This window comes from Bombus vosnesenskii, unplaced genomic scaffold (assembly GCF_011952255.1).
Source record: "Bombus vosnesenskii isolate JDL3184/JDL3185 unplaced genomic scaffold, Bvos_JDL3184-5_v1.1 scf7180000015224, whole genome shotgun sequence".
In the NCBI taxonomy this organism is placed as follows: domain Eukaryota; kingdom Metazoa; phylum Arthropoda; class Insecta; order Hymenoptera; family Apidae; genus Bombus; species Bombus vosnesenskii.
Window position 1 is genome coordinate 19,237 of NW_022883892.1, and position 13,084 is coordinate 32,320.

General features: G+C 40.3%; 2 protein-coding genes across 2 annotated transcripts; both read left to right on the forward strand.

The window, feature by feature from the left end:
- The first annotated feature begins 4,693 nt into the window (after positions 1 to 4,693).
- Positions 4,694 to 6,811, forward strand: LOC117241058 (elongation of very long chain fatty acids protein 6-like). The gene is made up of 2 exons (XM_033507044.1): positions 4,694 to 4,867; positions 6,096 to 6,811. Exons 1-2 carry the CDS (start codon positions 4,694 to 4,696, stop codon positions 6,624 to 6,626), a joined length of 705 nt encoding a protein of 234 aa, XP_033362935.1. The 3' UTR covers positions 6,627 to 6,811.
- Positions 6,812 to 11,874: 5,063 nt separating this feature from the next.
- Positions 11,875 to 12,372, forward strand: LOC117241059. Its single transcript, XM_033507045.1, is given in 3 exon segments — positions 11,875 to 11,907; positions 11,990 to 12,169; positions 12,172 to 12,372. Coding segments are annotated over 3 exon segments (411 nt in total). The 5' UTR covers positions 11,875 to 11,877.
- The last annotated feature ends 712 nt before the right edge of the window (positions 12,373 to 13,084 follow it).

Genomic DNA, 13,084 nt, shown 5'->3' on the forward strand with positions numbered 1-13,084 from the left:
TTTGATTGATAAGTAATGCGTGACGTATCAGATGTGTTGACGGTTTGACTTCTCGAAAAGTTCTGAACGCCTTTCGATTTTTTTTCGTTTTTTCTGGAAGGCGGCCCCCACTACGTTCGGATCACGCCACATTCTTTTACGCGAGGTAAAATAACGGCCACGAGTCGACGTTTCTGGAAGTCGCCCTGCTTAATGAACCACGCGCTTGCCACTACAATGTTTGTTTGCCGGGCAGACGCGACGATCCGTCTGCAACATTATAGTGGCGCGATCGACAGTTAAGAATATGACCTATGGTAAGCTGCATGGCGTAACAATAGGTTTCCCCTATCTTTCCGTAGTTGGGACAAAGACTGTTTGTCTGTTTGAAGGACTTTAGTTTCCTAAGAATTCTGCCGAATATCAATGGTCCGCCTGGCTTGGCGCGCAGGCTCTATTACAATGTTTGGGAACCCATCGTGACATATGGTGCGCCTGTGTGGGCTGATGCAATGAACTATGAGAAGAACAGGAAGATTATAAAAAGGACCCAACGTACTGCCCTGTGCATTACATTTACAGCCTACCGCACTGTATCTCATGCGGTGCTTTGTGTATTGACCGGCAACTTACCGATCAACATTAAAGCTAGGATGTTGAAAGAATCATACGAGAGAATGAAGATTTATAAGAGCTTAGCTGTTGAAGGTGAAGTAATCGATAGATACATCATGTTAAAAGAAGAACTGGATGACATAAGGAAGAAAGCCCTAATGGAGTGACAAGCGAAATAGGGCAATTACAAAGAGGACAACTTTACTAGGAAGTTGATAGGTAATGCGTCTATATTCGCCAAGAAAAGGAGAGACATCGATTACTTTACGATGCAAATGTTAATGGGGCATGGTATCTTCAACAGCTACAGAAAGAGGATCGGTAAGAGGGTCGACACTAAGTGTAGGGATTGGGGTGACCCGAACGACGATGCAGAACACGTCCTGTTCGTGTGTCCTAAATGGACCTAATGAACATAACGATCGAACTCGAGAATTTCCTGGGTCTCGGGATAACTTGGTGGACACCGTGGTTACCAAGGACGAATACTGGACAAAGCTCAAAGCGTTCTGCAAATCGATAATAAATTACAGAAGAGAAATGGAAATGGCTATGGGGTCAGCGAACAGGAGGAGCGGTACCAGCATGCAACGTTAAATATTCGGAGACGCGGTTAATGACAACCCTGATGAATGCTGATCGGCTATGCCGGGGTTGTCCGTGTCTAATCAAATAAAGGATCGGGGGGTTTTTAAGGCGTATGGCGATGTCACCTGCCGAGTCCTACATAACCCAGAGACGCGGATCTCTCTGGGTACGCGTAATAGCATTTTTCCCTCTTCACGCAAAAAAACCGGTTCATCTAACAAATTTTTGTTTCATGACGACGGTGTCCTCGAGATAAGGACTCATGGTAACTACAACTGCCGTACATTCTCTACTATTCTCCTCGATAGCAACATGAAGAGATCCGTTCCTTTTTTCAACTACGATCGGATTTGCAAAGTCGGATTAAGACTGATCAATTACTTTGTCTTGCCGCATTTCTATATCTACTTTAAACACCTCCTGGTGTCTATTACAATCTTTTTTCTCTACTTTACGAATAGAAGCACTTCCGTCCTTTATGTTTAATTCGACGGTTTTCAGGAAGTATGTGCCAATTATGAACGAGTGTTGCATCAAGGTATCTGAAACTACATGTATCGTTACAACGTACGACTCATCATCTATCACAATATTCGTCGAAAATTCTTCGAGTGTACAATTTCTTCCGGACCCGATACCACTTTTCACATACTGATTCGCTCTCATTAAAGTTAGTTCGCTACCGGTATCGGTATTGTCGCATTTCGATACGATGTGTCCGTACTCTCTACACTTAAAGCACTTGGGGCCTCTCGACCTATTCGGGCACTCTGCACACTCATATTCTTCGTCGCCGCAATTGTAACATCTCGTCTTCTTCACATCTCCAGATTGACTGGGCATCCTGCTCCTTTCAATTTTGGCTAGCTTCACATTCAATTTTGCTCTGCGATAATTCTGTTCCTCGTACATGATTAATCTCTTCTTCAATTCTTTAATGGATGTAGTAGACTTATTGTTTTCTTCATCTACTATTCCTTCTACAATATGCTCCACTTTCGCCTCCTCTTCCATAACAACATGGCTGGCTATTTCAAGCATGCGGTACATATTCAAGCATGCGGTACATATTCAAGCATGCGGTACAATTTATATTCTAGAGAAAAATGGCGCGCCCGGGCGAATAGATGGCGTTATACGCAATGATCCCAATTGAACTGAAAAGTCGTTATGTATTAAGGGACTTTTGTGTAGAGGATGGTTAATCGTGAGATTTATTAGACGAGATTGCCCGTTGTAGAAATCGTCAAGTATATTTTAAAATGATTAAATAAATAAGAACAGATAATGTTCGCAAAGACGCTCGTATTAACGGATTCGCTAAGACAGTGTATAACCGCTCGCTCATAACTCGTTAGTAACTGATCAATACTCGGTAGATAGTCGGTAGAGTCATAGGACGTGGCGGATCGAGAGCGACTCATGTTGTTGTGCCTCGGAACACGGACATCGCCTTGACGCACGAAACATATCGATAGGTAAACTCCGGACAAAACAAAGTCACCGTTATGGGCAATCGTCGATCTAAGATGAATTCCAATTTTCCGACTCCCCTCCCCCCCCCGAATCAACGTGACATTAGACTTGAAAAGTTAATAGAAAAACAATCTGAACAAATAAATAATTTGCTATCACTATTAACACTCACCATGGATAAATTAATACGCCCCGATGCAAAATAAAATCAAGACGCATAGCTCTTTGGAATGCCAAGGGGCTAGCTCAATACAAATTCGAACTAGAACTCTTCCTAAAGCAACAGCAAGTCGACGTAATGCTCGTATCTGAAACCCACGTCACCGACAAAAACTATCTGAAAATAAATGGTTATAACTTCTACCATACCCAACATCCCAGCGGAAAGGCCCACGGCGGCACCGGAATCATTATCAAATCCAGCATTAAGCACTACGAACTTCCATCATTCCAGAAAGACTACCTCCGAGCAACAAACGTAGCAATAGAAGACTACCATGGTACAATCACCACTTCAGCAGTATACTGCCCTCCCAGACACTCCATCGCCAAAGAAGATTTTGATAACTTTCTTGACACTCTGGGCAATAGATTCATAGCTGGAGGAGACTATAACGCCAAACTTACCCAATGGGGCAGAGGTCACAGTAACAGGCAAAAATCTCTTAAACAGCATAATCACCAACAATCTCAACTACTTCACCACATATGAACCCACACACTGGCCCACTGACACTAACAAAATACCTGACTTACTTGACTTCTTCATAACTAAAAATATCTCGCCAAAATATGTCCAAATCAACTCCTCGGCTGATCTCTCTTCTGACCATTCGCCCGTGATAGCAACAGTCAGTTCAACAAGTATCGAGAATACACCTAATGGCTTTATTCATAACCAACTCACCAACTGGCAGCTCTTTAGAGAAGTCTTTAATGACTTCAGCCTTAATTTCACTAAAAACTAATGAAGATATCGAAGCAGTCACGAAATACTTAAACACGAGCATAATAAACGCTATCCGCTCCTCCACACCTACTAAGACTTCCATCAGCAAACGTGAATATCCCCATTACATATTTAAAAAAATAGCAGAAAAACGTAGACTAAGAAGAGTATGGTAGACCCATAGAACACCGGATGACAAACGCAAACTAAACAACGCAACTAGAAAGCCAATCACAATCATCAAAAATTATAAAAACGACTGTTTTCATAAATATCTCGCCAATTTGTCCCCCACAGCTGACTCCAACTACTTACTATGGAGGGCTTCCAGGAAACTCACGCGCTCCCCGCAAATAATCCCATCAATCCGCTATCCGCAAGGTGGATGGGCGTGTAGCCCTATCGGTAAAGCCAACCTGTTTGCTAAATACTTGTCTAAAGTATTTAAACCCCATTCCTCCAAAGCTGCCGCAGACATTACTGAACACCTGCACTCTCCCTTCTAAATGTCTCCTCCTATGGAACCCTTCACTTCTGCAGAGATTATAGAATCAATCAGTCGCCTAAACCCCACGAAAGCAGCGGGGCATGGCCTAATAGGCAATAGAGCATTCAATGAACTTCTCATAAAAAGGGATTGCACTCGTCACATCGATTTTTAACGCAATTCTTCGCCTTGAATACTTTCCTAAGGCCTGGAAAATTTCATTACTCTCATCCCTAAACTCGGAAAACCAATATATGAAACTCTGCTCCTATCGCCCAATTAGTCTTTTACCTATCCTGTCAAAACTATTCGAGAAAATGCTAACGAATAGACTCCTTCCACTCTTGGGGGATTTGAAAATACTCCCAGATCATCAATTCGGTTTTCGGAAACAGCATTCAACAGTAGAGCAAATCCATCGCATAACACACATTATCAACCAATCCCTTGAAAAGAAAAAATATTGCTCAGCGATATTCCTAAACATTCAACAGGCATTCGACAAAGTATGACACGAAGTACTACTATACAAACTTTAAAAAGTCCTACCACACACCTACTACTCCATCTTAAAGTCCTACCTAACCAATAGGCAACTCATGGTTAAATACTTACCTACTTTATCTAGCATACTCCGAGGTAGTGTCCTCGGACGCCTGCTGTTCTCCATCTACACTGCCGATTTACCAACATCAACAGAGATAACAATAGCAACATTTGCTGACGACACAGCGCTACTAGCTTCCCACGCTGTTACGTCGCATAGAACAGCTGTACTCCAGCCGACGCTACCTGGCAGCCAGCGGCCCTCAATAAACTCAAGGACCCACCATAAACCGTCAACTTTGGCTTCATTGTTTCCACATGTTTGCCAGTCAAACTGTTTGTCTAGAAGTATTTTCAGTTTATTTTCGGGTTTCGGAAAAGTCCTTGAGTTTATTAGGCTCTTAGAAATCACGGAGAAAGCGTGTAGTCACCGAATGGGAATACCGAACACATGTTTACAGGAACGAAGTCACCCCCCGATCCACGTTGGTGGGAGACTATCTCATATCCTTTTTCATTAGCATGGCTCATAACCAATCGGCATCGCGGATGGTTACCCTCACTTCCTTGACGAAAAGTGTGAACAACGAATCCGCATTCTTCGTTCAAAGGGCACGCCCACGCCAAGCTTTCCTCCGAAAAAACATAAGAGAGAATAGTCAGTCAAGCAATTCGAGCCTCTCAAGTGGGTCATTACATCAACTCAATACTGTAGAAGCAATTCAGAAAAATATGACAAGGAAGGGATGTGTGTTGAATAATACATAATAAAACTTCATTTACCTTAAAAACTGTTCTTTTTAATAATATTAGCCCGAAACATTTTAAATGTAAATGCATACAGAATTTGATTTTATGCTAAAAGTATCTGTACATGCTCAATCCGCCTTGCGATAGCATACGTATCTAACAGGGTATTCGTAATATATTTGACACATATTATCTTTACACGGGAAAATCCATGTCGAAGGAGCAAAAATATCCTGCAAAATTGAGACTGAAAACATATTTTACGGAATATCCCGGAAATTATTACGTTTAGAAAGATAGTTTAAACGTAGCAATTGTCTACAAGCAAGGAATTCAGCTAAACAGTTTTAATCTATAATTTAATTTTATCTGTAAATTTTCTTTAATACTGGAAATTCGCGTCTTTTTGTTAACTTTTATTGCAAAATGTTCGATGCTCTGGAAAATTGAGAAACTTCAAAGAAATGTATAAAATGTGGATAAATGGAAATTTTTATTTTTGATATTATAACAAAAATAACTGCATTTGTTATTATTGTACTATACTTGAAATAAATTCAGCCACTTCCAACATAAAAGTAAATTGTTTGTAATATGAAAAATACACAACATCAGACAGATATTAAGAAACACACTATGTAACTTCAATTTATATATCATGTTCATAACATATAACAATATTTCCAAAATATTATATCATAATAGAAATGTAATTATATTCTTTCCAGCCATCTTACTCAAGATCCAGTTTTCGGTTTTTGGTCGTGGACCTTTGCCCTATCGAAGCTAGTAGAATTTGGCGACACAGCCTTCATTGTGTTACGAAAGCAACCGTTGATTTTTCTACATTGGTACCATCACGTAACAGTCCTTCTCTATACCTGGTTCTCTTATGCAGAGGCCACAGGAAATGGCAAGTGGTTTGGCTTGGTAAACTCTTTCGTTCATGCCTGGATGTACTCCTATTATGCTCTGAAAGCAATGCGGTTCAATATACCAAAATGGGTCGCCATGTTTGTTACTACGCTACAGCTATCACAAATGGTTGTGGGTTGCATTTTAACTGCATCAGCTTACTACTATGTACACAGTGCCCAAGTTGAATATCACGTTACGCCTTTGAACATCAAACTTGCTATGCTGATGTACCTCAGCTATTTCATTTTATTTGCCAGATTCTTCCAGCAGGCTTATTTATCTAACAAACACATAAAAAAAATTGGAAAGAAGGATTAGCCTAATAGATCTGCAAGTTATAACAAGCTGAAGTTTATGTAGAGCAGGTGAAAAATTTTTTAAATCTTTTTTACGGATGCTTTTCAGTGACATATCTTAAGAAAAACTTTATCAAAATCTCATGTGATGGATATAGACGTCAAGAAATAATTTGATGAATATAGTTCTCTCAAGCCTTTGTGAAGGCAAAGTTGTAAAGATTGATTGTGAATGAATGAAAATGGAGAAATAGAATTAAAGTAAACCTCGCACACTAAATCAGAAGTAAATTTTTAATATCTTAACGATATTATCGTTAACTATAGTACGAATGAATTAATAAATCTCGTCCTGGAAACACATATATCCCTAATCTGTTTACTTATGAAACGATTTCCAAAGAAATTTTTTGGTCCCTTTTATTTGTAATGTTTCCTTCTTCCGATAACGTGACAAAACCTTACTGGAACAAGAACGGAAGCGATATATTTGAAAATGTAATGTGTAAATATTCGGGTAATATTAACGTATCTAATATTGAATCATTTAATAGTAAAAAAAATATTAAACACAGATTCGCCGGCAAATCTGATATACTTTTATCATAATGAATTATAGGGTTGACATATTTATTGTCGTACGTATAAAACTATGAAACTATATATATTGAAAGAAGCCATAGAATACATAACAATTTGTATGAATAAAGTACGAGTGATATTAAAAATGGATCATGCATTAGTTCAAGAACTTTATCGAGCCTTAGAATATTTTCTACTATTTTTAAGTGTCAATATTGATTATTATCTTGTTTAGTATGTAGGGAACGCCTCTCAAACGTTTTTCTATTTTCATTCGAACTGCCTATGTACGTATATATGTATGTATATTATACCGCCGTTTTCTGGTGGTATTACATATTCTAATGGTGTAAGAAAATACTTATACTCATTGTTTTGTAAAATACACACTACCGGTGAAGAATTGATAACCTTCCCATTGCGTCTATATTATATCATCTACTAGTTTTATTATGAATTTAAGAGTTATTACTACAAAAATTAAAGAAATGATAAAATTTTTGCAAACAGTGCTTTCTTTTTAGTTTGTTACAATATTTTAAAAAGCAGCCTTATGAAACTTCAGAATCGAGGAAAAAATATTCGTCGGTGTGACGGTAAGCTTTAATTAAGGCTTTAATTAAGGACGGATTTCTTCCGGTACCCCCGCGCCATACGCGGCTACGTTTGTTAAAACTCGAATCACATGGGCGATATCCATAGCCGCACTAGTTCCAATATATGTATGCCATGTTTGTGTTGACACATATACCACAGCGTTAATATCATGGACAGCACTGCTTCTATTTTTCAACAAGCAAGTTTCAAGTATTGCATTGCGTCTGATGCACCTGTCACCCGCTCAGAAACAGTAATAAAGTAGACGAAACATCCTGCATGCCACAGCTATCGAAATAATAACAAAACAGCAACTGAATAGCCGCCTCTGATATAACCTCTCCAAAGGGACTAAAACCTCCATATAAAAACCCTCCTACATTAGCGCTCAACACATTATTCTGTTAATTATTCTGTAACACTTTGAACCGTCCCTCCGTTGGATTTATACAATAAAATTTCCATCATCTTATACGAAGTTCAATTCCTTCACGTTATTCGTGAAACGTACGAATATATTTACTGCGACGCGAGGAGAGGAGATCACCAGCGATCTATTGGTTTCATGATTTCTTTTGTCTTCGACGTGACACACGCATTTGACTGGCTTGGAAGCTGTTTTGCGATCCGACCATTGCAGCCGAATTAGTAACTATTAATTTTTATTAAATACTTTTATTTTAAGAGTTAATTTTTACCCAATAAAAATTATTAAAAATTATTTGTTATTAAATATTCTTATGCTAAAAATATATTTTTAGTTAGTAAAAATTAATAGCAATTAGTGAAACCTATACATTTTTTAATAACAATTAATTGTCATTAAATATTCTTATTTTAACAATAATTACGAGTTAAAACAATTAGTTTCACTTAAAATATGTCTTCACAACCCTAATGTAATCACAGAATCATCTGAAGGAAGAAATATGTGTGGATTTCGAAGCTTTGGGAGGTTGTGAATTCATAGGGACAAAATGTTTTTAAATTCAACTGCTGAAATTTGATTTTGACCGCGTCACATAATCTAAAGAACTCTTTATATGTTTTTTCGTTATTCAGCCAAATGGTTCCTTATTAATATGTCGGAGATGAAAGAACACCGGAGCCTTCCCTTTGGAATTTTGGGAAAATCCCGTGACATTGTAATTCAGAATCTACCATAGCTGTAATTAAATAATTGCAGTCACCCAGTCCAATTGTAATTGTTCGAGAGTTGTGATAATGAGCTTGGGCTTGAGGCGACAGTCAGTCGCCGAACGTAGCCGCGGTCACGGGATGAACGCTTTGTCTAACAAAGGTATGGAGTAATTCTATAGCTCTCCTTAAAAGAAATATTCGTGGCGACACGCGACAGTAAACATTCCAACGGTTTCTGTCCTGTGGCTCGCCACACGCAGACCCTATTTTTCGAGTAAGATGATTGCCAGATGTCGATGCGTCTCCGCAGTACATGTTCGGCTAGCCCGAGGGCCCGTTATAAATCTTAAGGTTTAGTTAACTAAAGTCCTTCAAACAGACAAACAGTCTTTGTCCCAACTACGGGAAAATAGGGGAGACGTGAGATGCGAATGCGATGCGAATTTACGAGTAATAGCCGACATGAGTACAAAAATCAATGAATTAAAAGACGACATGCGTTCACTCAAGACAAAAAAGGAAATCGAGACACCCGTATCACCGCCGATAATTTCCTAGGTGACAATACCGACAGACGGTAGCCCCCAACCAATTAAGTTAAAAGACGCGATCGAGTCAGTACCAATATTCGACAGATATCGACCCTCAGTATTTCAATATTTAAGAGCATGCGAGCGCGCACGAAACATGATTCCGCGGCATCAGGAGCCTCAGTTGGTAAAATTATTAATGAATAAGCTTCGCGGGCACGCGTTCCTCGCCATAAAGGACAGTTAGCTAAACAGTTTGAACGATTTCGGGAACAAATTAAAGGATATGTTCGGCCGGACTCAGATTTGGACGACGACCTCTCCGGATTATTTCAATAAAAATAAACGAAACTCCAAGTACTCCCACCGCTAGAATAATTTCTCCAGATTTAAAAACTAAGACAAATTTACTATTAGACCCCGGATCAAAAATCAATGTCATCAAGAAACCTGCCTTATCCGAATCAGCAATCATACTGCAGCAATCATGCAATCGTAAAGCAGGTTGCGGGAAATCCAGTTATTTTTCACATGGGGAGCACGAGGCGGCTACGGGTTCACAGGGCGTAGGACCACGCCCTGGTCCCATCGGGAAACCACGATGAATCTAATGTTCTCCTATAGCCGGGTGGTGACTGGTCGGCGTCTTCGGCCCCCGCCAGTTTGCCGATCCGGTGCGAAGAACCTCGGAGAAGTTGGTGGGCCCGTATCTGCCAAGACCACTCACCTCACATTCTTGTGGGGCTCCCCGTCACCCTGCGCCGGCCTTTGCTGGGGCAGGGTGCGAAAGAGTGAGTGGCACCAGGATGGAAACCCTTGTTGACGACCTCGGCGACTTCAGAATCACAATGGACAGAGAAACGAACCAAAAAATCGGTTACAGTGCAGGGGAGGGATACCACAGTACCGGCGCAGCCGCGGGTTGTAAAACGGGCCCCGAGTCGTCATCGAGGAACCGTGACCGTCCGGAGGTGGGCCGCCAGGCCCCCGAACACGCTCATGCGTCTGTCGAAGGGGACACACGAACTGGGGGGTCTCGGAGAGGGTTGGAGGAACTCGACGTTATGACCGTCGGCCCGGGACCCTCACGGGATGGGATGCGGCGACGCCGCAATCGCGGCGGGGCGGTGAGATCCGACGACGAAATGTCGTCATGCTCTTCCTATTCGACCGCTGCCGGGACGGTCATCGTGGAGGTTTTAGTCGGTTGGAGTCCGGCATTACCACGCCGCTTTTCTCCAGAAGCGATCTGGTGTCCGTGCGGATTTCCTCCACGTTAATAATAATAATTATAAAAAAAAAAGTTATTTTTCACGTAGTTGACTCATTGCTGATCGATCAAGATGGAATCTTAGGATCCGAATTTTTCGCAGGATGCAAGGCTCGTTTGGATTACGAGCGAAAACATATAAGTGGGGAAATATTTATATCCCCTTCGATACAAGAGAAAAGATAATCGTGCGGAAACGAAGTTCGGTACCATTACAAATGTTCGATTAACATTACAAATCTGGAGATAAAAGAGGGATTTATTCCCAAAATCGAGCCAATCAAGGGAGTCTATTTTGGTAATGTAGGTGCGAAGAACCATAAGGGACAAGGATATACAAGAATAATAAATACCACATCGAAAGATTACGAATTTATCACACCTACAATAGTAATTAAAGAATTTGAGAACCTCGCTTCGCCGCCTGAAGTTCCGTCTTCTTGATTATCTCACCTTTTTTTTGGACACACGGAGTCTGCTGAAGTTTCGTCTTCTTGATTATCTTGTTTACGCTATTTTTAATTTTCCACATCCTTGAGACACGTAGATGCTGCTGAAGTTCCGTCTTAATTTCTCATGTTTCGTTTGGTGTTAGTGACATACGAGGTGCGTGATAAAATGTAGATATTGTAGTAGCTCGTATTTTGTTGATGTTTCGTCTGCGATGCTTCCCAGGCCTTCCCTACTGATGCCAGTGGAACGTGCCAGGCGCGTGGCAGCGTTGTCCTTGCTGAGGTTGCATTTGTGATATATTTGGTAATTTCCTTGCTCATGTCAATGAAACGTACAAGGCGTGTGGCAACTTAGTGTTTGTCGAGTCTTTGCACGTGTAACACGCTCTATTTCCTATGTTCCCCAAGAATTATTAAAATTCCAATGGCAAGTTTTTAATACGTCATTCCATAGGAGGTGGCGCCAAGTGGTAGTTTGTAATAATTGTTAATTTGCTTGGCGAGTTTGTTCTGCTTGGCGAGTTTGATTTGCGTGGCGAGTTTTTAGGTTAGTTTTTCCTTTTAGGTAATAATATGCATTAATTCATAGTAATAAGTGATTTTGATAGTGTTTGATTATTCGATATTTTGTATGATTGGTAGTGTCGATTTTGTTTATTGCATTTTCATGTTTTCCCTTATGAATACAGGTTATGTTGGATCATGGATACTGATATGTCTGAAGCTGTAGAAGTATGTATTATTTTAATTTGTTTTGACTTCATCCTGTTTCGTATTGTTGTTCGTTTTCTTCAACTTGTGTGTTTTATTTTAGTGTGAGAAGAAGAAAAAAAGTCGTAGGCCGTTCAAACCTCCTCCGAAACGTTCTAGGAAACGTGGTCGTCGTGGCGGCGCAAAAGCTCGTGGGCAGAGGTTAAGGAGGCTGGAGGGATCGTCTTCCACAGAGGGTAGCAATAGTGTGGCTCCAGCCCCATCGTCGAGTCTCGGTGATCCTTTTGGTTATTGATCTAACCTTCTCCGATGAGGACACCCTTCAGTTGCCGCCAAGTTCTCCTTCGATCGAAGTGGTTGATACAGATGCCTGTGCCAAGATTCGTTTTTGGGAGGAGATCCCTGATCAAGTGTTGGAGGCTTACCTACGCCACCATTCCTCAGGTCAGGCGGGTACTTGTCCGGACGTACTCTCATGGTGTTTAAATAGGTTTCGTGAGATGTATCCGGATGCTCCGTGTGTGGATTTTGACTTTACTTGGTAACAGTGCCTTATTTGTTCATGTGTGTATATATGCCTAAATGTGTTCCCAGCGGGTGTTATTTTATTGGAGTGATTTTGTCTATATTCTTATATTTTATTTAATAAGATATGTTTTGTTTTCTGCGTTGAAAACACCGTAATCACTGGTTGATACAGCGAACAATTGTGAACGAAATAGATCGAAAGTTGATAGAGTTGTTTTATTCCAGACAATTCATTAAATCTTGAGCAAGAACGATTATTTCAATTTTGAAACTATACTCTCTGTGAACAATCTGGATGACATAGTGATTTATTCAAGATCTCCTCACGAACACGAATTTAAATTTAACGAGTTAATGGAAATACTAAAGGAAGCCAAATTGCGATTGCAACCCGATAAATGCGAATTCCTACGACACGCAGTTATTTGGGACACATAATCAGTGAAGATGGTGTAAAACCCGATCCACAGAAGATCGAAGCCGTATCGAAATTTCCACGACCTAAGAAAGCAAAAAATATCAAAGAGTTTTTGCGACTAGCGGGATACTACCGAAGATTTATACCTAATTTTTCCAAAATTGCAAAACCATTAACACAACTATTGAACAGAGACATCCCCTTTAAATGATCGGAGAATCAAGAAAATGCATTCAACAATTTAAAAACAGC

Bases quoted from the DNA above. Each gene is read 5' to 3' on its own strand.
- LOC117241058 (XM_033507044.1), top strand. From the start codon at position 4,694: ATGGTTAAATACTTACCTACTTTATCTAGCATACTCCGAGGTAGTGTC. The intron at 4,868-6,095 runs GTACTCCAGCCG...ATATCATAATAG, and splicing joins TTACGTCGCATAGAACAGCT to AAATGTAATTATATTCTTTC.